The following is a 25,740-nucleotide window of genomic DNA, read 5'->3' as shown; positions in this document are numbered from 1 at the left end:
AGGTCTAGCTGTTAGGTTAAGTTTCTTTCTAATATTCCCAAGTCAAGTTAATTTTAATTTTCCTCAACCCAAGAAAATGCGTGGCAGCAGCCAACACCAAAAATACTCCCAAATCCTTGATTACGAGTCTTACGCATCCTTCTCTGTGGGATCAATCCCTACTTCCCTATACTAGGTTTAGTAAAGTGGTTGAGGGTTTTTGAAGCGGGGAAGTACTTGTGTTTCCGACGACCGGGATTCCGCACAACCTACGAGTTCCTAGACCAAGTGATCTAGTGGACTTGCTGGATCTGGGGAACCTGCCTTATTTGAATATCGCAACACTGCACACACACCACACTTGTACTGTCACATCCCGACGTAGCTTCACCGGTCTTCGATGTGGGAGGCCTTGGAGTAGCTGGATTTAAACGCCCCTGATTTAGGGTGCGTGACCAGTTCCCATGCTGTCTGTACTTTGAAACCAAGCGTGTTCTTTGGCATCCCGACCATCCTGTCATTCCACGCCTCCTCTTCATCTTCTGCCTGGGTAAACAACCCCATCCGCAAAGACCACTCCCTAATGCTCAACTCATACTCCTGATTGAAAAGTCTGAATGTGATAGAATCCGCGTCCAGGTCAGTGGTATTCTTCAAACGAAAAGTGGAGAAGAACTCCCTTGCTAAATCCACTGGTACCCTCTCCTGGCTGTGCTGCAACAGCCACTCGAACCCTATCGCTCGGATACAGGCGCGGAATTCTTTGTCACATGCGATCATTTTGAGCTCCCTTAAGCTGTACTGCTTTCCTGACTTAGCCATCTTCCCGGCGCTACACCTCTCCTTGTATACCGCAATCCTCTTTTGATCATCGAATTGCCTCATCTCCTCTAGCAAACTTTTAGTCAGCCAAGTTACCGGGCGTCCTAGAATCGGCTCTTCTTCAGCCTCCTCAGAGTTATAGCTTGGCTCAGGAATGGGCTCGTCGTGCTCCTCGACAGAGGGTTCCTCGGTTACAGGGGAAAGAGTCTCCTCGACCTCCTGGACGGAGGGAGCTTTCCTAGACCGGGTGGATGAGGTCGCTGGTACCTTCCCTTTTCTTGCCTTTTCCTTGGCCAAGCGCTCCTCTGCCTCTATTGCGTCAGGCACTAAGTCATCGACTTCATCGAGGAGGCTCCTCCTGGTGCGCCTCCTTTCTGCCCTCTCATCAACCTTGGGCTCACTTTCTTCCTATTCATCAACCAGGTCCACGATCAGTTTCAGCCCTTCTTCGGGCTCCGGTACTTCAGTTGAATGTAGATCTGACTCCGCCAAAAGCTTTCTGGGGTTTCCCCCTCTCCAACCAACATTGGGGTTGCCCCCTCGGTATAAATGGGGTTCTCCCCCCTGACATCTCCTGGGGTTGCCCCCTCCTCCACGAACTCAGGGGTTGCACCCCTGAAATCAACCGGGGTCCCATCCCCGTCTCCAGAATAGGGGTTTCCCCCTCAGCGATTCTCTCCAAAGTAGGGGTTTCCCCCTCAGTAGTCTTTTTAAACACAGGGGTTTTCCCCTCAGCAGTCTTCTCAAACACAGGGGTTTCCCCCTCACGAACTTCAACAGAAATAGGGGTTTCCCCCTCACACACTTCCCTACCCTCAAGATTAGGGCTCTCAGTTTCTTTCCCTTCTGTCTCCACCATGGTCTTGTCGTGAGTCGGTTCACCATCCTCCGACTGTTTGTGTAATGCCCCCTTTTCCTCCGCTCTTTGTGAAGTGGTTTCTGCATGCGGTGATGTAGAGACTCGCGACCCTTCTTCAGGGAGATTCGCCGATTTCGCAGCCGAATCTGCCGGAATTGTCAGTGATGGTGCGGTTGGCGCAGACGGCATTAGACTGGCGGCGAATAGGGCATACACCTCCTTTGCTTTCTCTATACTTCCCACCTTCTGCGTCAACTCGGCCAACAAGGTTGGGTCATACACAGTGCCTTTGGTAGAATCCATCGGTGTAGATCTGAAAAATTGAAAAGAAACTGGGCAAATTTTGGTTAGGGTTTCGTTTGTTTTTAGAGAGAGAAAATGAAATTAGAGAGAAGGGAGAGCAAATAAATTTTTTCCGTCTAATTAGGAATAACTGGAGAGAGAAGGACGACGGTTGCTTTTCTGGTGAAAAGATGGTGCGGTTGCAGGCGTGATCTAAGCAACCGTACGTCTCCCATAATTATCGGCCAGAATTTGAAATTCGAAATATCTTTTCCCTCCTTGACTCCTTCCTCCAGACTTCCCTTGACTCCTTCCCTCAGATTCTCCTCTAGCTAATTCCCTCGACCATGTCCTACAAAACAAAGAAAATGAAGGTTCCAGACCCCTAGGTCGAGGTTAGAGCATAAAATATCGGTTCCCCTTGGAGTCTGGTGCTTCGAAAATATTTTTTTGGATTTTCTAAAAAAAAGCAATTAAACTATTTACATCCTTGTTGTATTTACGAGATTCCCTAGTTCAGTTTGAATTTTCAAAATTGTTAACTTACTCCTTGACCCAGGAATTCATCGGAAATTCCCCCCTCCCCCCCCCCCCCCCCGTCTGTTTAGGCGATAATAGTGAGTGTATGTAGTGGAGTCTCGTTCACAACACACAACTCAGAATTATCCCTATAGACTTTCACTCTATGACCTTTTGCAAGGAAAGGAACAGAGTTTGGAGCACTTCCCTGGATCTCCACTGCTCCATTTGCTCGGATGCCAACGATGGTGTACGGGCCGATCCACTTAGACTTCAGTTTCCCTGGCATTAGCTTGAGCCGAGACTGAAAAAGGAGCACCTTCTGTCCCACATGAAGTTCCTTGACCCGGAGGTTTTTATCATGCCATAACTTCGTTCTTTCTTTGTACCACATGGCAGACTCAAACGACTCCAGCCGAAGTTCCTCCAACTCTTGCAATTGTAACTTCCTCTCTTCTTCACAAGCTATCGGCTTCATGTTCATTTCTTTCACTGCCCAATACGCCTTGTGTTCAATACCAACAGGTAAGTGACACATCTTGCTGAACACAAGTTTGTAAGGTGACATTCCAATAGGCGTTTTGAAAGCAGTTCTGTAAGCCCACAATGCGCCCCCGAGTCTCTTGCTCCAGTCCTTCCTTGACGGATTAACGGTTTTCTCCAATATTGCCTTGATCTCGCGATTGGAAATCTCTGCCTGGCCATTAGACTGAGGATGGTAAGGAGTCGACACTCTATGGCGAACCCCATATTTCTTCATCAAAGCCTCGATGGTGCGATTACAGAAATGAGTTCCTTGGTCTGAGATAATGGCCCGAGGAACTCCATACCGGTTGAAAATATTGGCCTTCAAAAATTTCGCCACCTCCTTCGATTCACATGTTATGGTGGCCTTAGCTTCTATCCACTTAGACACATAGTCTACTGCAACCAGTATATATGTATTCCCACAAGACGATGGGAACGGTCCCATAAAGTCCATTCCCCATACATCGAAAATTTCGCATACTATCACTAGGACCTGAGGCATCTCGTCTCTTCTTGCAATCCCCCCCATCTGCTGGCATCTCTCGCAACATTTGCAAAATTCAAAAGCATCCCTGTTCAGCGTCGGCCAATAAAAACCGCTGTCTAAGACTTTCCTCGCTGTCTTCCTTGCTCCAAAATGGCCTCCACATGCCAACGTGTGGCAATGAATTAACACATCTCTTTGTTCTCATTCGGGAATGCAGCGTCTAATCACTTGATCTGAGCACATCTTCCATAAGTAAGGATCGTCCCAAAAGTAATATTTAGCTTCACTTCTAATCTTCATCCTCTAGGCTCGGGAAATCTCGTCTGAACTTGGCATCTCTCCCGTGACCAAGTAGTTGACTAAGTCAGCGAACCATGGTTTTGCATTCAGTGTGCGCTTCCCCTTATCCGATTCCCCTAGACCGGTTAAAGTTAAAATTGCTTCCCAGTTAAGTGGTCTAGGAAATTCCTCCAGAAGGTATAAGTGCTCCTCGGGGAAGGTATCGGGTATGGCCTCTTCTGTTTCCCCTTGATGTATTCTGCTCAAGTGATCAGCCACTCTATTTTCCGTTCCCTTCTTGTCTCTCACTTCCCAATTAAACTCCTGCAAGAGTAACACCCAACGGATTAACCTTGGCTTAGACTCTTTCTTAGCCAGCAAGTACTTAATCGCCGCGTGATCCGTAAAGACTATAACCCTCGACCCAAGGAGATAGGGTCGGAATTTTTCAAATGCGTATACGTCAGCCAACATTTCCTTCTCTGTGGTGTCATAATTTTTCTGAGCCTGATTAAGCGTCTTGGAAGCATAGAAGATCACATAACTTTTTCCATCAATTTTCTGTCCTAGGACAGCTCCCACAGCGAAATCGCTCGCATCACACATTATTTCGAAAGGATGGCTCCAGTCTGGTGCTCTGATAATTGGTGCCGATATTAACCTTTCTTTAAGCAACTGGAACGCCCTTTCGCACCCTTCGTCAAAGACGAACTCCACATCATTATGTAACAACCGGGTGAGTGGTTGCGCGATTTTTGCAAAATCCTTGATGAACCTCCTATAGAACCCTTCATGGCCTAGAAAACCTCTTACCTCATTTTGATTCGTAGCGTATGGTAATTTTGATATCACATCCACCTTTGCCTTATCTACCTGAATACCCCTCTTGGAAACCACGTGACCCAGGACAATGCCTTCAGTCACCATGAAGTGGCACTTCTCGAAGTTCAACACTAAATGCTTCTCCTGGCATCTCTGCAACACTAGATCAAGGCTGGCTAAACAAGTATCAAATGAGTTCCCATATACAGTGAAATCATCCATGAATATCTCAATGCATACTTCCAACAGATCCGAGAAAATGCTCATCATACACCGTTGGAAAGTTCCCGGTGCATTACACAATCCAAATGGCATCCTTCGGTATGCATACGTACCAAAAGGGCACGTGAATGTGGTCTTTCCTTGATCCTCTGGATTAACGTAGATTTGGAAATAGCCACTGTATCCATCAAGGAAACAAAAATACTGTTTGCCTGCCAATCTTTCCAGCATCTGATCAATGAAAGGTAAAGGAAAATGATCCTTCTTCGTGGCTTCGTTCAACTTCCTGTAGTCGATGCACATCCTCCATCCTGTCACTAATCTGGTGGGTACCAATTCATTCTTTTCATTCTTAACAACCTGTATCCCAGACTTCTTCGGCACCATATGGACAGGGCTAACCCACTCACTGTTAGGAATGGAGTAGATGATTCCTAGAGCAAGCAACTTCAATACCTCCTTTAGGACCTCCTCTCGCATGTTCGGGTTCAGCTTCCGTTGTGCATCTCGGTGAGCCTTTGCACTTTCCTCTAAACGAATGTGGTGCATACAAAGATCAGGACTTATTCCCACCAATCTGAGAGAGTCCATCCTATTGCCTTTTTGTTTCTTTTGATGAACTCCAACAACTCCTTCTCTTGCTCCTTGGTCAAGTTGCTGTTGACTATTACTGGAAATGTCTCATCCTCCTCTAAGTAAGCGTACTTGAGGCCTAGTGGAAGTGTCTTCAGCTCTTTTTTCGTTCCATTCATCTCCTGGGGCAAGGGATTTTTGTCTGCAATTTCTGGTAAGGTCTCTTTCCCAGACCCAGGAGATGTTTCCAAACTGGCCACATAAGCTGATCCCTTAGATCTAGCTGATTCCGGGCTTCTGCAGAATTCCATAATGGCCTCTGTGAGCTCTTCATCTGTCAATTCTGTTGTGTTCATCACTGCACACCATCCCACAACTTCTTTGTCAATCGAATGGCTCAACTCCGAGTTATCGATTTGTTCCTGTATCAATTCTGTCTCAAGATATTCTTGGACTAAAGGGTTAATAACATCAATAGCGTAGAGATTCTCAACATCTAAAGGCCTTTTCATCCCCTAATCTATGCTAAAGGTATATTTTTCCCCATTATAGTCCAAGCAAATTGTTCCATCAAAAACATCGATAATGGTCTTGGCAGTACGCAAAAATGGCCTTCCTAAAAGTACCCCACTAGACTCAGCAGACTCATTATCATTCATCTTGATCACATAGAAATCAGCAGGATATAGAAAATCATGCACTTTGACTATAACATTTTCCAACACTCCTTCAGGGCAAATACAAGTTCTATCTGCTAGCTGGATCACTACCTTGGTAGCAACCATTCTTACCCCAGTTAACTTCTTATAGATCGAAAGTGGCAAAACATTTATGGACGCCCCTAAATCACACATGGAATGCTCAACTTTGATATCCCCTAAGGAGATGGGTAATGTGAACATACCTGGGTCGGTGCATTTCAAGGGCATCCTTCTTTTTTGTATCACAGCAGACACAGTTTCTCCAATCACAATCTTCCCATCTGGCTTGGTCTTTCCTGCAATAAACTCCTTGATGAACGTACTGAAGGCGGGCATTTTCAAGGCTTGCAAGAATGGCAGGTTGATTTCCAACTTGCTGAAAATCTCCATGAGATCCTCTGTATCATCCTTTTTCTTCTTCGTCTCCCCACGATATGGAAATGGTTTTGCTCGCTTTACTGCATTTGTGGAAGTCCCAGCCTGGGTTTCATCAACTGCTTTATTCCCTTCCTTACTTACTTCCTCAGGTTCGGGGTCTAGGAAGTCCCTTGATCGAGGTAGAGATCCCCCTAGATCTTCCTTTTGGAGGTCTCTCTGAGCAATATTCTCCCTCGGTCCAACGCCTTCCTCTTGCTTTTTCGGACTCGGTTTCCCTTCTTTAGCTTGCATAGGCACTTCTTCATCAGTTTCCAACGTCGGCCCTTCGTAACCCCGCCCAGATCTCAAAGTGATTTGACTAATGTTTGCTCGGTCTGGCGGTTTGACGGTAGCAGGAAGTTTGCCTTCATTCCCTCGCATCTCATTCAATGAAACTGCGATCTGGGAAAGTTGTTTTTCCATCATTCCATGGCGGCTTTATGTTCAGACTGAGCATCTTGTAACTTGTGCACCATGTCATTGTTGGAGTGTATGTTACCTTGCATAAACTTCTGTGAATTTACCAGATCATGGACCATGTCATCCAAACTCCGATGTGGTCTGAAGTGGAATTGACCAGAATTTTGTCCTTGGCCTTGGTTCTGTCGATAGTTGCCTTGATGATTGTTGTATTGGTTATTCGACCTTTGATTTCCCTGATGGTTATTGTACTGGCCACCAGACCCTTGATTCCCTTGATGATTCAGTTGGGAGTTCTGGTAGTTTCCTTGATTGTTTCTCTGATGAGGTGGCACATAGGAGCTTCCTGGGTTGTTCTGATTCTTGTTTCCCCAATTAGCTTGGTCCTGATTCCTATACCCCAGCTGTAATTGTCCTTCTTGACCTTTCCCTGGCCAGTTGGACTGCCTCTCCGGAGGGTGTGCAAAATTCGTGAGTTGAAAAGGATGTGGCTGGCTTTGATCATGGTCAGTCCATCTAAAGTTTGGGTGAGTCCTCCATGCATTGTCCATCTGTCTCCCTTGATTCCAACTTCCATCGGGATTCCAACTCCCCATTGAATTTGCTTGAGCTTGACACTCCCCTTCGCAGGGCTGACCGTAGTATGGTTGCTTTCCTCTTGACCTGGGGATTTCTCAATTTCCACTGGAGCATGCGGGTTGTATTTCTCAATTGCATTTAGCAGGGCCTTTTCCAGTTTATCGATCCTATCTTCCACCTTCTTGTCTCCTTGATCCATCACTGCATTAGCTGATCCTCTCCTCAATATGCTTCGCGGGTTATCATAGGCTTTCTTTGCCTCGATCAGCCTCCCCAAGGTTTTCCGAGCTTCACTTGCCTTATGCTTAGTAAAGTTTCCCCCGCTCGAGGAGTTCATGAAGTCTTTTTATTCAGGGTTTGCACCTTCGTAGAACAAATAGTACGTCTCTGCTTCTATCATCCTATGGTTTGGACAAGCATCCAGCAGCCCCTTGAAACGGGACCAATAAGAACTCAGAGACTCATCGTATTCTTGTTTGCACTCCTGAATCTCCTTCTTCAAGGCATTCGTCTTGTTGGATGGAAAAAAGTAGTCCAGAAATTCCAGTTTGAAATCCTTCCACGTGTTGATCGAGTCCGGTGGAAGCCTTAGCAGCCAAGTGTTCGCCTCCCCCTTGAGAGCAAACGGAATTGCTCGAAGACGGTAGTCCTCCTCGGTTGCCTCGTTGGGTCGCTTTTGAATGCTAAACTCGTTCAAAAATTCATAGGGGCATTCATTCCTTCGCCCAGAGAAAGTAGGTAGAACTCCAAGTACATTGGTCTTGATATCGATCGACCTCCGCCGTTGGTTCGAGACTATGGCATGAGCGGGTTCACCGTCAAGATGTGCGGTGAGCGACCCTATTTCCGGATCGGGGTCTAGTAGATGAGCCATATCTGGGTCCTTCTCCTCCTCGGTCTCGGAATGCTCTGGTTCGGTTGATGTCCTTGGGTTCTCCTCTGTCGATGAATTCCACTCCCTTTCACTTTCTGACTCGAACGGAAATGGATCTTCCGTCCTCGAGCCTGATCTGGTGGTGATGGTAGATGTAGATTCCTTGACTCGCCAATTGTATTGGCCACTCCCTGATCCAGACGAGCTTGCCCAACTTCCAGATTGGAAGCCTGCTTTCATAAACTGTCAGGGAGAAAGAAAATAACAGAAATCAAAATTTTATTTCCAAATCCTTAAATGAGAATAACAACAAACGCCATCCATCCCCGGCAACGGCGCCATTTGAAAAGCCCTCTTGTTGTGTGTGCATATATTCAAAAATAGAGAATAACAGGTTCCCTAGATCCAGCAAATCCACTAGATCACGTGGTCTAGGAACTCGTTGAACGTGAGGAATCCCGGTCGTCGGACACACAAAGTACTTTTTTCAAAAACCCTTAACCACTTTACTAAACCTAGTATAGGGAAGTAGGGATCGATCCCACAGAGAAGGATGCGTAATACTCATGTTCAAGGATTTGGGTGTGTTTTTGGTGTTGGCTGCTGCCACGCATTTTCTTGGGTTGAGGAAAAATTAAAATTAACTTGACTTGGGAACCTTTAAAATTCTTAAGCTAACAGCTAGACCTAGGCAAAATCATGAAAGAGCGTAGTAAAGGAAATTTAACTGTCCGACACTTGATCTAAGAAAACCACTGCACTACTAGACCTAGGAAATAAACCTACTGTGGGGACCATGTCTGAAAGAGCGAGGTACGAATGAAAAGTTGGCAGAATAACTAACTCTCGTACTAACTAACAGCGACATCGTCTTCTACAACCAAATTGCGTAAAACTTCTCGAGAAATTCAACATGAGCGAAATTTAAAACAGAGCAACTGACCTTTAAATCAAATTAATGCATAAACAACAAAGAACCTAACGGATCTGCATACTCTAGACGAAGCAAACAGAAAACAAGGAGAAAACAAAATCCATCTAACAACTATCCTTCCACACGTCGAATCCAACCTCAGACGCTAAATCCACTCCGGATCCAAGCGTCCGACACAAACTCCAACCAACAGAAACACTTCATCTCGTCAGATTTAAACAAGGAACTCCGAATACTCAAATAACCACAGATCTGTCACCAAATTCCATATCAAACACCACAACATCAAAATAAACAGAGATCGACATAACATTAAAAGAAATAAACTAACAGCAGAGAGATCTATGCAAATTGAATTGAAATTTAACTGCTAAACGCAGATCAACAAACGGAAAGACAAATAAGCATCATCAACATCAAGGTAGACTCCCAAAAGTGAAGTTCGATGGTGAAAACAAGCAAAACAACTGAAATTAAAAGTAATTGTATCTTCGCCCTCACTCGGACGGTGTTGCCAACCACGAAATTTCTAAGAAAGTAACCTTCCGTTCCCGACTACCCCAGATCCATTCCCAAGTGTGTGTAAAGTGTGTGAGCTAAGAAGAGTGAAAAAAAAGAGTGATAATCCCTGCGTTGCATGCTCTTCTATTTATAGGCGTTTGAGTGGGGCCCAGCGAGGTATGGATAAGACTTTAATGCCCTTAGCTTTTGACTCCTTTGTCACGCCAATTCCCCTTGTAACTCCTGCTCACTTCGCTTCTTCTTTCGCTAGACCATCTCCTTCATTACTTCCTTGATCTAGCGATTTTCTTCACACACCTGGCTTAGAAAACGTGTTAGACCCAGCAATTTATAACCTTTTTCGTACATTACCGATGCATGAAATTAGCCTTATCACTCCTCCATATACTCCTCAACCGAATGGTGTTGCTAAAAGAAAGTATCGAACAATTCTTGATATGGCGAGGAGTATGATGAAAGGGAAAGGCTTACCTCGAGAATTCTGGCTGAAGCTGTCGCAACAACAGTGTATCTCTTTGAAAGTGCCTCCTGGTCTGTTCTTTGTATTCGGTTTTCGTATGTTATTTGGAGTGTATCCAACTGATCAGGAAGAGATTCCCGACCCAGCTGAGTCGTTGGTACGATAACCGGGACCTGGCTTCAAACAAGTTTCCTCAACCCACTTCTACTGATTAGTATAGTGGAGGTAAGGGTCAAATCCCACAAGGATGGACGCGTTTAGATAACTGCGGTGACTTTCCTGGGTGTTTTTTGGTGAGCTACCACGCATGGGTTGAGATTTTACCTAGGCAAGAAATAAAGGTGGTACTCTACTGACTAGTAGGCGTGAAAATAACAGGCATGTGATGGTGTTCGTGAAAATAGGGGACAAGGTGTCTCAGAGGCATATGAAAAGTAGACAGTTACTAAAAGAGGAAATTTAGACTACAAGGCATATCTGGTGGCTGGGTGGCTCTCTGACAGGTCTGGACAGTACAACTGAAAAGTAGGGAACAAAAGCAAAAGTAACTTAAAAGTAAAGTGGTCCAAACTAAAGTTGATTTTTACGTTTTCTTCTTCACCAAGCATTAACAAAAATCAGATAAACACAAACATCATAACTGAACTTCAGATTCATAACCTCAAACTCAAGATCCATTGATTAAAATACTCAAACTTAAAATAAACGATGAAACTGCAATTTTACTTCTACTGACTGACATGCAAGGTGGTGATCACGGCGCAGAACAGAAACTCATGCACGAAAATTTGACTAAACATAACTACAACTTCCGATCGACAACTCCAGATAAGAAAACACTTAGAAATTAAAAGCAAAAACTAGATCTAACTTTCCTAAGCAGCATGAAGCAAACTCGAACCAAAGCGACATACGAAATAGAAACTTCATAATTAAAACGTTGGAACTTCACAAAGTACTTCAAAAGGCAACAGCGATGAGTGTTTGCAACAAAACCAACGACGAAAACAAGTAAAGATTAAACTAGAAATCAAAATAACGATTGTTTGGCCACTCCGGGAGATGATACTGCTATACTACTACGGCAACTGGCTGGAACGGTGGATCGATGACTTCTCTGGCAAACTCTTGGACGTCAAGTGACCATAGCTGTGGCGAGGAACGAGAGGTTGGACAATGCTGAAGGACTGATCTTCTAGAGAGAATTCTACTAAGTGTGTTTGAGAACCGAGAACCAAAGGCCGAACTCTAAGAGCGAATTCTTCTCTCTCTCCAAGTGGCTTCTTTTATAGGGAGGCTTGCCCTTGCTTTTAGGGTAGACTTCCTTCAAGTTTTTGACTTTTATGCCCTTGTTAATGATCATCCCAGCTATCCTTCTTCTCCATCTCGAGCCTTTTCTCAGACATGCATCCTGGTCAGTATTGCACCCTTCTAGCGCCCTTTTAACTTGCGTCACCTGAATCGTCTCCTACTGACTTGGATCCTTTAATCCTGCACACTTGAGCAACTGTTTTGCTTGCAGATAATACATGCATTTCACGACATACTGACCAGTAACCAAGGCTCAGAATACGACTTATCACTCTTGAATTGATGTCCAACCAAAAGTGTTCGCAACATGACACCTGAAGAAGCATGGAGTTCGTTCAAGCCCAATATTGCGCACCTGAGAGTTTTTGGGTGCATTGCTTATGCCAAAATTCCTGAAGCTCGACGAATCAAGCTTGATGATAAAGGTAAAAAGTGTATCTTCTGGGATAAGGTGATCGAGTAATGGGTTATAAGTTGTATAACCCACTCACGAAGAAGGCGATCATAAGTCGCGATGTGGTGTTCGAAGAAGATCAAACATGGAGCTGGGAGGATAAGAAAAATGAAAGCACGCCAGGAATTGTACGTGATCAGCAAGAAGATGCACGTGAAATTGAAGAACCAGAGTCACCTACATCATCTCAAGGCCTAGAAGAATGCGCAGTCTAAATGATACTCCCTCCGTCATACTTTAGGAGTCCCAGTTCGGCACAAGTTTTAAGAAATACTCCCTCCGTCCCGCTTTAGCAGTCCCATTGACTTTTCTGCTCTATTTTTGTAAAAATGATAAAAAATAGTTAAAGAGGAGAAATGGAAAATTAAGAGAGAGAATAATATGGAGAAGAGTCTTATCTACATTATTGTCTTTCTTACTTTATCGTACGGCATATATCGAGGCATCAAAATATGGTGCCAAGGTCATACTTGGTGATAGACCTGAAGAGGTGAGCTATTTCTCTTCTTTTGTTTATCCCTTTCCACTGCTTATGGCTAGAAAATCATCCGCGCATCACTTCTTAGTTTCTAGTTTTATTCTTTTGGTGATAGATTACAACTTTGAGATATTGGGCCGCCACGTCTCTTTTGCATCTCTTCCTGAAACTTACAAGACCACCATACTTTATATTGCCAGAAAACCTCACCGAGAAGGTATTCTTTATTTACCCTATGCTCCCTCCGTCGCCTAAAACTAGGGACCAACCTTATTAGTTGTGTAATGTGTGGTGAAAATGTTTTCAAAAATAGAAAGAGGACTAATTTTGTGGGACGAACTAAAATGGTAAAAGGAAACTATTTTTTGGGGATGGAATGAGTAAAGTATTGAAAGACACGAGTTATAATGCGAAACTTATAAAGTGTGAGAGAAAAAGAGAAAAGTACTTAGTTAAGTATGGTAAGTAAATAGTAAGACTCACTTCATTAGTACTTCCTCCGTTCCCTCATAGTTGAGGCGGAACTTTTCGGCATGGAGTTTAAGAAATGAATGTTGGGTGTGTTAAATAAATAGATAAAAAAGCAAGAAAGAGAAAAAAAAATGGAGAGAATAAAGTAAAAAGTGAATAAAGTAGAGAGAATAAAGTATAAGAGAGTAAAGTAAGAAAGAGGAAAAAGTTACTATATATAGAAATGACTCAACTATAAGGGAACTTCCCGAAATGGAAAAATGACTAAACTATGAAGGAACGGAGGGAGTAGTATAGTGTGATGAAAAAGTTTTTAAAATCAAAAAGTGGTAAGGACGGACTGAAATGGGCTATTTTTGGGGACGAGTATTATCTTGTAGAGGTGATGTTACTTTCGAAAAGTTAAAAGGCTCACTTTTGCTTTATGTAGTTGGACGACGCTAAAAAGGCTGGAAAGGTTGATGATGACACGATGAAACGATTAATTTGTGAGATGACCAAGCAAGATCCCGTTGGTTCAAAAATTGATATCCATGAGCGGGACCAGTTTGTTTTTTAATTCCTCATATCGTTGTAATATAGTAGCATGTTTGATTGTTGGTTTGTTCATTCTCAATTGACGTTGTACAGATATATGTCCTTCAAATTACTAGAAGTCGCACGTCAGCATAAGTCCGTCGTTGCTGTTGTGGGGGAGGGTCACGTACCAGGAATCCAAAACAACTGGAAACAACATGTTGAGGTAAAGATTCTGTGCCATTTGCAAATTATTTTGTCATTTCAAATTCTCTGGCCTTTTGTACGTTGAAATTTCGAATGTATAGTCTTGGCATAGCTTCATGGTTTTGAATGTCAGAGGTGGAGCAGCTTATGAACGTCCCACTTCGAAAGAAAATGCTTAGAATTGCGTTAAGAGTTGCACAGGTTGCATGTCTCTACGGCACTTATCTCTACTTCGATGAGTTGAAACAATGATGGATATAATTTGTTGAGGCTCTTCTAAAAGTTCCAAAAGATCGAGTGGATTGATTCCAATTTCTCCTTTTGAGTCTCAATTTTGCCATTGAAGCTAAGCCCATATACATCTTTTGGGCCTGAATTCTGCAGCCCATAACATTTATTGGGTCGGGCCTGTTTGATGCTATATTTTTCTCCTAGGCCTTCGGGAGCAAACACTCCATATAATTGCTCAGACTATTCTCTAAAATTATCTATTAGAGTGGAGAGTTTTAATTAGATTCATAACTAAGTAACTAATTTGGTCAAAACACATTTGACCATTAAAGTTAACGAAAATGTTAATATTGGACAAAAAATATATTGTTTGAGAGTTGAGACCAAAAGGTATATACTTGATGCGTAGGATCACAAATATTTTTAGAGAAAATATATGGTATTAAATTTGTACTTTAGTCTAAATTGAATGACTATAATGATAAAAATAATGAGCTACTTATATAATAGAATCCCTGTACTCTAATAAATCGATTATTTTGTGGCCGCCTAACAAAGGGCCCGACTTTCATATATTTGCTCTAAAAGCCCAATTATTATTAGAAAAATATATCTTTAAACGACCTGGTCCGATATATATGCATCTACTTTTGGGCCCAAAGGATGTATATGGGCCTACTTGTCAATGAAATAAAAAATACTATTAACAACAAATCAATCTTATATTTCTAGAGGAGAATTAGGCTCAATTTTAATTTGCTAATACCGGGTCCTATTCTAATGCTTTTAGCACCCTAATCCAAAATTAAGACTAAATCTCCACCCTTGGATTTTAAAATGAGTGGATGAGATTAAAGCTCACAAAATCTCAATAAATAGTAGACAAAATATCAACAAAAGGGTAATATCGTCATTATGTTATCATATGATAATTTTCGTGAGTGTTTTTTTATATCAACATTGTGTATTACAAATATCAACAATATGACATTAGAATATCAACACAAGGACAAGAAAATATCAACACATTTTTATTGAGATTGGACATACATAATATTGAGATTTTGCCTACAATATATTGAGATTTTTTGTTGCATTTGTTGAAAATAGTTGTTTATCATCATGTACGAAAATTGAAATATAATTTATCAAATTTTATCATCCGAACATCGTCGGAACATATGCAATTGAGATCTCATTGGAATCCTTATTAAATTATCTTTAATTTGATATATTTTTTGCGAAAAAATATTTTAAATTGAGAGAGTTACGTAAATTTAAAGATTTGAGATGATTTTGAGGAGAGAGAAAGTAGTTAGTTATAATTACTACATATAGGATTTGACATTAATACCCTTTTAATTTAATTAATAATTATTTAAATTTAAAATATATTACACTTGGCATTATATTAACCACAAGATCTTCTAATCTAATGGTTGAAAATTGATCTCAATTTGGGATTGGTAATTAGTTAGCAATTGATTACATCCCTCCTAATACCGACATATTTTCAGTTAGAAATTTCAAATTTAATCACCCATGGTTGTTTTGCAAAGATCATTGGCTTAGGATGTGTAGAATTTGTAGTCTTGGAGCTCTCAATGGGCTGTCTTTCTCCAACGGGCTCGACTCATGGAGTCACGGGATGGGGTCCAGTCCCATGAGTCGAGCCACTACTCTCTACTCGTAGAGTAGAGCTCGGGACACTGGTTTGCCTCGTGCTTTCTCTCTCATCCGCTAAAAAATTATCGAAAGAGCACGAGGGGAGTGCGTTGTGGGATTAGTTAACAAACAAATCCGGCAATGCAACTCTCCCCGTACACGGTGAATGAGACGAACACGATGGAGAAAGTGTAGTTGGCCTCATCTAATGGATCGGGCCAAATGAGAAATTCACAAAATCTTGGACAAACTAATGATAAGAGGTCTTGGATTTGAAATCAAGTTGGAAAAAAATTGTGTAGTGTTAAGCAAAAAAGCAAAAAGAGGATTTGAATAATTTTTTGGTGGGGTGGGCTTTTGATAAGGCTAATTTCATGCATTGGTTATATAGTGAAAAGCATCACATTTCTGCTGGGTCTAACATGTTTGATTAAGCCAGGTGTGTGATAAAGCGCTAGATCCAGGAGATACTGGAGGAAACAGTCTAGCGAGGAACAGAGCAGAAATTGATCAAAACTGAAGGAAAAGAAGGCTAGAGGAAGGGAGTTAATAGCTGAGGGCAACAAGGTCTATCTATACCTCGCTGGGCCCCACCTCAACGCCTATAAATGGAGGAGTATGCAGCACGAAATTGAGGACGTTTTTTGTTTTTTGCTCACTCTTAGCACTCACACACACACTTGGAAATGGGAATTTGGGGTGGTTAAGGGGGTCGTTTTTGAGTTCAGTAGTTCCGACGTAACACCGTCCGCGTGAGGGCGAAGATACAATCATTTTAATTTCAGTTTGTTGTTTCTTGTTTCGAACTTCACTTTCGGGAGTCGAATCTGCTGTTGATGTTGCTTAATTTCCTATGCATTTCTGTTGGTTTCATTTCCGCTGTTTTGGAGTTGATTTATGTTGAGCTATTTTCTCTGTCGACATAGTGTTTGATCTGGGAGTTTGATTGTTGATCTGTATTTGTTGTTGTTGATCTGTGGAGAATCCAAATCTGTTGTTATGGAGCTGTTTTTGGTTGGAGTTTTGTGTCGGATGCTTGGATCCGGAGTGGATTTAGCATCCGAGTTTTGGATCTGAGCAGGGGAGATAGATTTGTGCATGAATTTCAAGTGTTATGCTCTGTTTCTGTTTGGCTTCGTCTAGTGGCGTAGATTTTTCTGTTATCTTTTTGTATGTCACCTGCCTGTTTTGAATCTGATTGTTTGTTTCCGAATCGCGTCCAATTAAATTTACCGAGTGTTCTTGCGAGTCCATCGGAGAAGATGAAGTCATTTTTTTCAGTTGATGCTTTAGTTAGTTATTCTGCAGCTTTTCTTTTCGTCCGTATTTACTTTTTCAGCTTTGGGTCCCACTTGCATTTTAAATTCTCTGGTCTAGGTAAATTAGTTACGAGTCTTTAGATCTAGTGATTGTCTAGTCGTAGTTTTCATGCAATATTCATTTCTGCCTAGATCTAGCTGTTAGCATAGCAGAGTTCATTTCCAAACCTAGTTTAATTTCCTCAACCCAAAAAATGCGTGGCAGCAGCCAAACCAAAAAAAAAATAGTTTCCAGATCTCTATGCATAATCATTACGCATCCATCTCTGTGGGATTGATCCCTACTTCCCTGTGCTAAATTTTAGTATTCGTGGTTGAGGGTTTTGAAGGAGTGTTCTGTATATCCAACGACCGAAATTCTCCAGTTCCGCGAGTTCCTAGACCCTGCGATCTAGTCGATTCGCTGGATCTAGGAGGCTTGATAATTTTACAAGCACTAGGAAGAGACAAAGCAAACAAACACACTGCACGCTTCAAATGGCGCCGTTGCCGGGGATGGATGGCGTAGTTTTTTTTTATGTTTAGAGATTTGGTGTATATAGTTTTAATTTTTGTGTTTCTTTTTGTTCACAGTTTATGAGCAAAAGCTCACGGTCAGGAATCTGGAGCAACCCGTCTTGGTCAAGGAACGTCCAATTGAGGTGGCAAGTCAAGGAATCAACATCAACCGTTACTACCAGATCAGGGTTGTCAACAGTAGATCCGTTTCCGTTTGAATCAGGAAGCGAAGAAGAGTGGAATTCATCGGGGAAGGAGGATCCACAGTCGTCATCAGAAACTGAACATTCGGAAGAGGAATCTGTAATGGCAAACGTAGTGGACACAGACCCAGAAATTGGTTCACTCACTGCACATCTGGATGGAGAGCCAGCCCATGCCATAGTGTCGAATCAGCGCCAGCGGTCTATTGAGATTAAAACAAATGTGCTTGGCGTTTTACCTACATTCTCAGGGCGGAGAAACGAGTGTCCTTACGAATTTTTGAACGAGTTTAGCAAGCTATGCAGCATCCAGAAGAGGCCCAACGAAACTACTGAGGAGGACTACCGCTTGCGTGCGATTCCATTTGCCTTAAAGGGAGAGGCCAACACATGGTTGCTGAGGCTTCCGCCTGACTCAATCACCACGTGGAGGGATTTCAAACTGGAATTCCTGGACTATTTTTTCCCGTCCAACAAAACAAATGCTCTCAAAAAGGAGATTCAAGAATGCAAGCAGGACTACGATGAGTCTTTAAGCCAATATTGGTCTCGGTTTAAGGGACTGCTTGATGCTTGTCCTAATCATAGAATGATGGAGGCTGAAACATTTTATTTGTTCTATGAAGGAGCAAATCCTGAATCCAAGGACTTAATGAATTCCTCGAGCGGGGGGAATTTTACCAAGAACAGGGCAAGTGAAGCGCGCGAAATTCTGGGAAGATTAATTGACGCGAAGAAAGCGTATGACAATCCGCGTGCCATCATGAGGAGAAGTTCAGCGAATGCAGTTAAGGAACAAGAAGGAGAAGGGGTTAGAGATAGGATTGATCGATTGGAGAAGGCACTGCTAAATGCCATTGAAAGGAAGAATACCCCTGGTCAGGAGGAACATCAAATCCAATGCTATAGCAGCCCATCACCCGATGGAGAGTTTCAAGCTCAAGCAAATGCGATGGGGAATTGGAACCAAAACAATCAAAATACAAGCTGGAACCAGTGGAAGATTAAGGATGCACCATGGAGGGATAACCCTTGTTTTAGGAGGGCTGAAGGAAACCAACAACTGCAATTGCAATACCCAGGTCCAGCGGAGAACCAGCAGAATTGGCCCAACCGGAATCAGGAAGGACCGCAGCATAATTCTAACGGGTCAGGGAAGAATCAAGAAGGGCCGAATAACTGGAGCTACCGTAATCAAGGGGATCAGCATAACTGGAGCAGGAACCAGAATAACCAAGGGAATTCCTATGTGCCACCACATCAAAGGAATACTTCGGGGAACAATCAAAATTTCCAACAAAATCACCAAGGTCCAGCAAATCTGTTCAACAACAATCAGGGAAGTCAGGGAAACTATCGCCAGAACCAGATTGTTGGAACAAGTCAGAATCAAGGTTCCAGTTCAAATCAAACAAATTACAGGCCTCAGAGGAATCTAGATGACATGGTGCATGACCTGGTCAGCTCTCAGCAACACATGCAGAATAACATGCAGGCTAACAATGACGTGGTGCACAAAATTCAGGATGCTCAAAAGGAGCAGAAGTCTGCCGTGGACATGCTGGCAAAGCAGATGTCACAGTTAGCCACATCGTTGAATGAAATGCGGGGAAATGAAGGAAGACTGCCTGCCACGGTCAAGCCACCAGACCGAGCAAACATTAGTCAAATCACTTTGAGATCCGGACGAGGCTATGAAGGACCGACGCTGGAGAGTGATGAAAAGATACCTTCACAGGTGATCAAAGGAAAAGAAAGCCGAGAGTCTCAAGGGGATAACCCTAGACCCAGAGAAGTCCTTGTTCAGGATGATCTCCAGGAGGGAGATTTAGGGGGATCTCTACCTCGACCAAGTGACCCATTTTTCCTTGATCCAGAACCTGAATTAAAGAGTAAAGAAGGCAGCGGGGAGGTTGGTGAGACCCCCGCAGGGAGTTCCACAAATGCAGTGAAGCGACCAAAGCCATTTCCATACCGAGGGGAAGCCAAGAAAAAGAAGGATGATCCAGAGGATTTTGTGGAAATATTTAGCAAGCTGGAGATTAACCTGCCCTTTTTACAAGCTCTGAAGATACCCACTTTCAACAAGTTCATCAAAGAGTTCATAGCTGGGAAAACCAAACCTGATGGGAAGATTGTCATAGGAGAAAGTGTGTCCGCGGTGATACAGAAAAGAAGGATGCCATCAAAATGCACAGACCCAGGTATGTTCACTCTCCCTATTTCTCTAGGTGATATTAAAATTGAGCATGCCATGTGTGATCTAGGTGCATCGATAAATGTTTTACCTCTTTCAATATATAAAAAATTGGTGGGAGTGAGCATGGTAAACACGAAGGTGGTGATTCAGTTAGCCGATAGAACATGCATCTCTCCTGAGGGAGTGTTGGAAAATTTCATAGTTAGAGTGCATGATTTCCTGTACCCGGCTGATTTTCATGTGATAAAAATGAGTGATAATGAATCTGCTGAGTCTAGCGGGGTGCTGTTGGGAAGACCTTTCCTTCGCACCGCAAAGACTATTATTGATGTGTTTGATGGAACAATATGCCTAGACTATCATGGGGAGAAGTACACCTTCAGCATTGATGAAGCGATGAGAAAACCACTCGATGTTGAGAATTTGCATGCTGTGGATGTGATTAACCCCCTGGTCCAGGAATATCTTGAGACTGAGTTAATGCAGGAACAGATTAACAATTCTGAGCTAAGCCAGGCTGTGGAGAAGGAGGTGACAGGATGGTGTGAAACCTTTTTTACTCGGAACATGACGGACGACCAAATCAATGAAGCGATCATGACATTCTGCCAACAACCACTGTCATTCCAATCAGCAGGGTCAGTTCAAGGGAAGAGCCCAGACGAAGGAACAAGTCTAGAGGGAATAGCGACAAGAAGTATGGAGAAAAACCCCCTGCCTCAGGAAGCCGTCACACCAAAGAAAGAGTTGAAAACCTTACCTGAGAATCTCAAATATGCGTACCTAGAGGAAGGGGAAAATTGTCCAGTGATAATCAACAGCCGCTTGACTGAGGAACAAGAGAGTACGTTGCTGGACGTAATTAGGAGGAACAAGAAGGCCATAGGATGGACACTTTCGGACCTAGTTGGCATCAGCCCCGATCTTTGAATGCACCACATCAGATTAGAGGAAGGGGCAAAGGCTCGACGTGATCCACAAAGGAAGCTGAATCCGAATATGAGGGAGGAGGTACTCAAGGAAGTTTTGAAACTATTGTCCCTGGGAATCATATACTCCATCCCTGATAGCGAGTGGGTCAGTCCGGTTCACATGGTACCTAAGAAATCAGGAATACAAGTGGTAGAAAATGACAAAAACGAGTTGGTGCCTACTCGACTGGTGACTGGATGGAGGATGTGCATTGACTACAGGAAACTGAATGAGGCCACCAAAAAGGATCATTTTCCTTTACCATTTATTGACCAGATGCTAGAGAGGTTGGCTGGCAAACAGTTTTTCTGTTTCCTTGACGGATACAGCGGTTATTTCCAGATTTACGTCAACCCAGAGGATCAGGAAAAGACCACATTCACATGCCCTTTTGGCACTTATGCCTACCGAAGGATGCCATTTGGTCTATGCAATGCACCGGGAACGTTCCAGCGTTGTATGATGAGTATTTTTTCGGATCTGCTGGAGGTATGTATCGAGATATTCATGGATGACTTCACCGTATACGGAGACTCGTTTGATACTTGTTTGGCCAGCCTTGACCTAGTGCTGCAAAGATGCCAAGAGAAGCACCTGGTTTTGAATTTCGAAAAGTGTCACTTCATGGTGACTGAGGGCATTGTCCTAGGTCATGTAGTTTCTGATAGAGGAATTCAAGTAGACAAGGCAAAGGTGGAAGTGATTTCAAAGCTACCTTACCCCACAAGTCAAAAAGAAATTAGAGGATTCCTGGGTCACGCAGGTTTCTATAGGAGGTTTATCAAGGACTTCGCAAAAATTGCGCAACCACTCACTCATTTGTTGCACAACGATGTGGAGTTCGTGTTTGATGAAGAATGCAAAAAGGCATTTCAGTTGCTCAAGGATAGACTCGTGACCGCACCAATTATCAGGGCGCCAGACTGGAATTACCCTTTTGAGATAATGTGCGACGCGAGCGATTTCGCTGTGGGAGCCGTCCTAGGGCAGAAGATAGACGGGAAAAGTTATGTGATCTTCTACGCGTCCGAAACGCTGAATCAAGCTCAAAAAAATTACGATACCACGGAGAAGGAAATGTTGGCTGTCGTGTACTCATTTGAAAAATTCCGACCCTATCTACTTGGGTCAAGGGTTATTGTTTTCACGGATCATGCAGCAATAAAGTACTCACTGGCTAAGAAGGAGTCGAAACCAAGGTTGATCCGATGGGTATTGCTTCTGCAGGAGTTTGATTGGGAAGTAAGGGACAAAAGAGGAACGGAGAACAAAGTGGCCGATCACTTGAGTAGAATTCATCAAGGGGAAACAGAAGAGGCTATCCCTGATGCTTTCCCCGAAGAGCATTTGAACTGTCTGGATGAACTCCCTAGACCGATAAGCTGGGAAGCTGTGTTGGCATTAACCGGTCTTGGAGAATCTGATAAAGGAAAGCGCACACTTAACGCAGAACCATGGTTCGCCGATCTAGCAAATTATTTGGTCACGGGAGAAATGCCAAGCTCAGAAGAAGCTTCCCGAGCCCAGAGGATGAAGCTTAAAAGCGAAGCCAAATACTATTTTTGGGATGATCCGTACCTGTGGAAAATGTGTTCAGACCAAGTGATTAGGCGCTGCATTCCCGAATGGGAACAAAAGGACGTGCTAATTCATTGCCATACTTTGGCATGTGGAGGTCATTTCGGACCAAGGAAGACATCAAGGAAGGTCCTGGATAGTGGTTTTTACTGGCCAACATTGAATAAAGATGCTTTTGAATTTTGCCAGTGCTGCGAGAGATGCCAACAGACGGGGGGAATTTCTAGGAGGGATGAGATGCCTCAGGTCCCGGTGGTTGTTTGTGAAGTTTTTGATGTATGGGGAATGGACTTCATGGGACCATTTCCGTCATCTTGTGGGAATACTTACATATTGGTTGCAGTAGATTATGTGTCTAAGTGGATAGAAGCCAAGGCCACAACGACATGTGAATCAAAAGAAGTGGCAAAATTTCTGCAGACCAATATTTTCAACAGATATGGAGTTCCTAGAGCAATCGTTTCGGATCAAGGGACGCATTTCTGTAATCGCACCATCGAGGCTCTGATGAAGAAATACGGTGTTCACCATAGAATATCCACCCCGTACCACCCTCAGTCTAACGGTCAAGCGGAGATATCTAATCGCGAGATCAAGGCGATATTGGAGAAAACGGTCAACCCGTCAAGGAAGGACTGGAGTAAGAGGCTCGGTGACGCACTATGGGCTTACAGGAATGCCTTTAAGACACCTATTGGAATGTCGCCTTATAGGCTTGTGTTTGGCAAGATGTGCCACTTGCCCGTGGGTATTGAGCACAAGGCGTACTGGGCAGTAAAAGAGTTGAACATGAAGCTTATGGCTTGCGAAGAAGAAAGGAAATTACAGTTACAAGAACTGGAGGAAATGAGGCTGGAGTCGTATGAGTCTGCCATGTGGTACAAAGAAAGGACGAAGCTATGGCATGATAGGAATCTCCGGGTCAAGGAACTCCATGTTGGACAGAAGGTGCTCCTTTTCCAATCCCGGCTCAAGCTGATGCCAGGAAAGTTGAAGTCTAAGTGGATTGGCCCATATACCATCGTTAGCCTCCGCGCAAACGGAGCAGTGGAAATCCAGGGAAGTGCCTCTAACTCTGTTCCTTTTCTTGTTAATGGTCATAGATTGAAAGTCTATAGGGATAATTCTGAGTTGTGCGTGGTGGAGGAAATGCCACTACGTGCACTCTCGGTTGTCGCCTAGTCAGGCAAGGAAGTATTCTCGATAAACTCCTGGGTCAAGGAAAATGTTTATGTTTTTACATACTGAACCAGGGGATTTCGAGAATACTCAAAGATAATTTGTAAATAGTTTAATTGCTTTCAGAAACCTTAAGAAAATCCAAACAAGGTAAAAATTTTAATCTCCCAAAAACATTTTCGAAGCACCAGACTCCAAGGGGAATCTATATCTTGTACTCTAATCTTGACCAAGGAGTTTGGCGTCTTCATTCTTTTCTTAGTGTAGGGTCACGGTCAGGGAAATCAATGAGGGAAGGAAAGCATGAAGGAAAAGATCAAGGAGGGAAAATAATAATTTGAAATTCAAATCACCGATATTTATGGAAGGTGTACGGGTACTGACGTCACGTCTGCAACCGCATCACCTTTTCAGTTAAAGGGGGCGAACCGTCGTTTCTCTCTCCACATACTCAACCTGAATTTGCTCTCCCTTCTCTCTACTGTCATTCTCTCTCTCTCTAAAAAAATACAAACCCTAACCCAAAATCGACCAAATTCTTGTCTAATTTCAGATCTACAGCGATGGAATCAGCCAAGCCCACCGGAAGTTCGCAGCAAGCGGAGTACGACCCAACTTTGTTAGCCGAATTGACGCAAAAATTGGGGAGCGTCGAGAAGGCAAAAGAAGTATATGCCCTCTTTTCTGCTAATTTGATGACATCCGCGGCGGCCACTACACCAACGTCGATTCCAGAGGATTCGGCGGCCGAACCCTCAAGTTTTCAAGAAGAATTGCCTCAAGAAGAAGCGAGAGAGCCGAACTCTGAACCACAAAATGCAGAGACCGCTTCGCAGGAGGCGGGCGACGAAGAGGGTGGACCAACGAACGGCGGGAAGGTGGATGAAACAGAGTTGCATGGTGACGGAAACCCTAAATCTGAGGGTGATGACGGTGTGGAGGGGGGAACCCTTGCTGTGGCTAGTCCGGCTGAATTCAGAGTCTCAACCTCTGAAGCCATGGAAGAGGGGGCAACCCCGAGTGATGTCAGGGGGGAGGACCCCGCTTATATTGAGGGGACAACCCCGATGGTGGATGGTGAGGGGGAAACCCCTGAAAAACTTTTTGCAGACGCAGATCTGCAGATGGCTGAAGTACCAGAGGACGTGGATGCAGGAATGAAGTTGATTGTGGACCTGGTAGACGACCAGGATGCAGACGAACCCCAAGAGGACAGGAGGACAGAAAGGAGACGGGCCAGGAGAAGTCTACTTGATGAAGTAGACGACTTAGTCGATACGGGGAAAAATGAGTCCCCTGGGCAAGGGACGGAAGCGGAAGAGCGTCGCCTGGCGAAAGAAAAGACAAGAAAAGGGAAGGGCGCGGCAACTATGTCTACACGGTCTAGGAAAGCTCCCTCTGTCAAGGAGGTTGAGGATACCCTTTCCTCAGAGGCTGACGTTCCCTCAACCGAGGAACAAGACGAGCCTGCCCCTGAATCCGACTATGAATCAGAAGACGCTGAAGGAGTACCTATTCCTGGACGTCCGGAAGTCTGGCTGACGAAGAAACTACTGGAAGCGATGAGACAGTTTGACGATCAAAAAAGGGCCGCGGTGTACAAGGAAAGGTATGGTACCGGGAAGATGACCAAATCCGGGAAGCAGTATAGCTCGAGGGAGCTTAAGATGATCGCGTGTGACAAGGAGTTCCGCGCCTGCATCTCCTCGATAGGATTCGAGTGGCTACTGTGACACAGCCAAGAAAGGGTGTCGGTGGATCTGGCAAGTGAGTTTTTCTCCACTTTTCGTTTGAAAAATACTACTGATCTGGAGGCTGACTCCATAACGTTCCGGCTTTTCAATGAAGAGTATGAGATGAGCATCCGGGAGTGGTCACTGCGAATGGGATTGTTCACACAGGCAGAGGACGATGAAGGAGAATGGAATGAGAGGATGATCGGCGCACCCAAAAACACGTCGGGCTTTAAGGTGCAAACGGCATGGGACCTGATCACCCACCCCAAGGCTGGAGCGTTCAAATCCAGTTATTCCAAGGCATCCCACATCGAAAACCGCATCCTCCGTTTTGCTCAGACCTTCATAAGCTACAATTTGATGGGAACAGCAAATGCCGCTCTTACAACCACCGATCTATACTTCACATGGTGCATGGCAAAGGGCATAAAGGTGCACCTCGG

At 43.8% G+C, this 25,740-nt stretch overlaps 1 protein-coding gene across 1 annotated transcript; it reads left to right on the top strand.

Annotated features, from left to right (window-relative positions):
• Positions 1-11,897: 11,897 nt before the first annotated feature.
• On the top strand, positions 11,898-13,895 carry LOC148930588 (uncharacterized). Its single transcript, XM_089066539.1, has 6 exons — positions 11,898-12,049; positions 12,414-12,534; positions 12,638-12,739; positions 13,424-13,539; positions 13,624-13,735; positions 13,818-13,895. Exons 1-6 carry the CDS (start codon positions 11,898-11,900, stop codon positions 13,893-13,895), a joined length of 681 nt encoding a protein of 226 aa, XP_088922665.1.
• Positions 13,896-25,740: the final 11,845 nt, after the last annotated feature.

The sequence above is a fragment of the Salvia hispanica genome, chromosome 3, assembly GCF_029641045.1.
Source record: "Salvia hispanica isolate PSC_SH4W2 chromosome 3, Shi_PSC_v1, whole genome shotgun sequence".
In the NCBI taxonomy this organism is placed as follows: domain Eukaryota; kingdom Viridiplantae; phylum Streptophyta; class Magnoliopsida; order Lamiales; family Lamiaceae; genus Salvia; species Salvia hispanica.
The sequence above is the reverse complement of the archived record's forward strand: the minus strand, read 5'-3'. Positions and strand labels throughout refer to the sequence as shown.

Coding starts and splice junctions, on each gene's coding strand:
- LOC148930588 (XM_089066539.1), top strand. CDS start 11,898: ATGACACCTGAAGAAGCATGGAGTTCGTTCAAGCCCAATATTGCGCAC. Junction 12,535..12,637: donor TTGGTGATAGACCTGAAGAG/GTGAGCTATTTC, acceptor TTTTGGTGATAG/ATTACAACTTTGAGATATTG. Junction 13,736..13,817: donor ACTGGAAACAACATGTTGAG/GTAAAGATTCTG, acceptor TCGAATGTATAG/TCTTGGCATAGCTTCATGGT.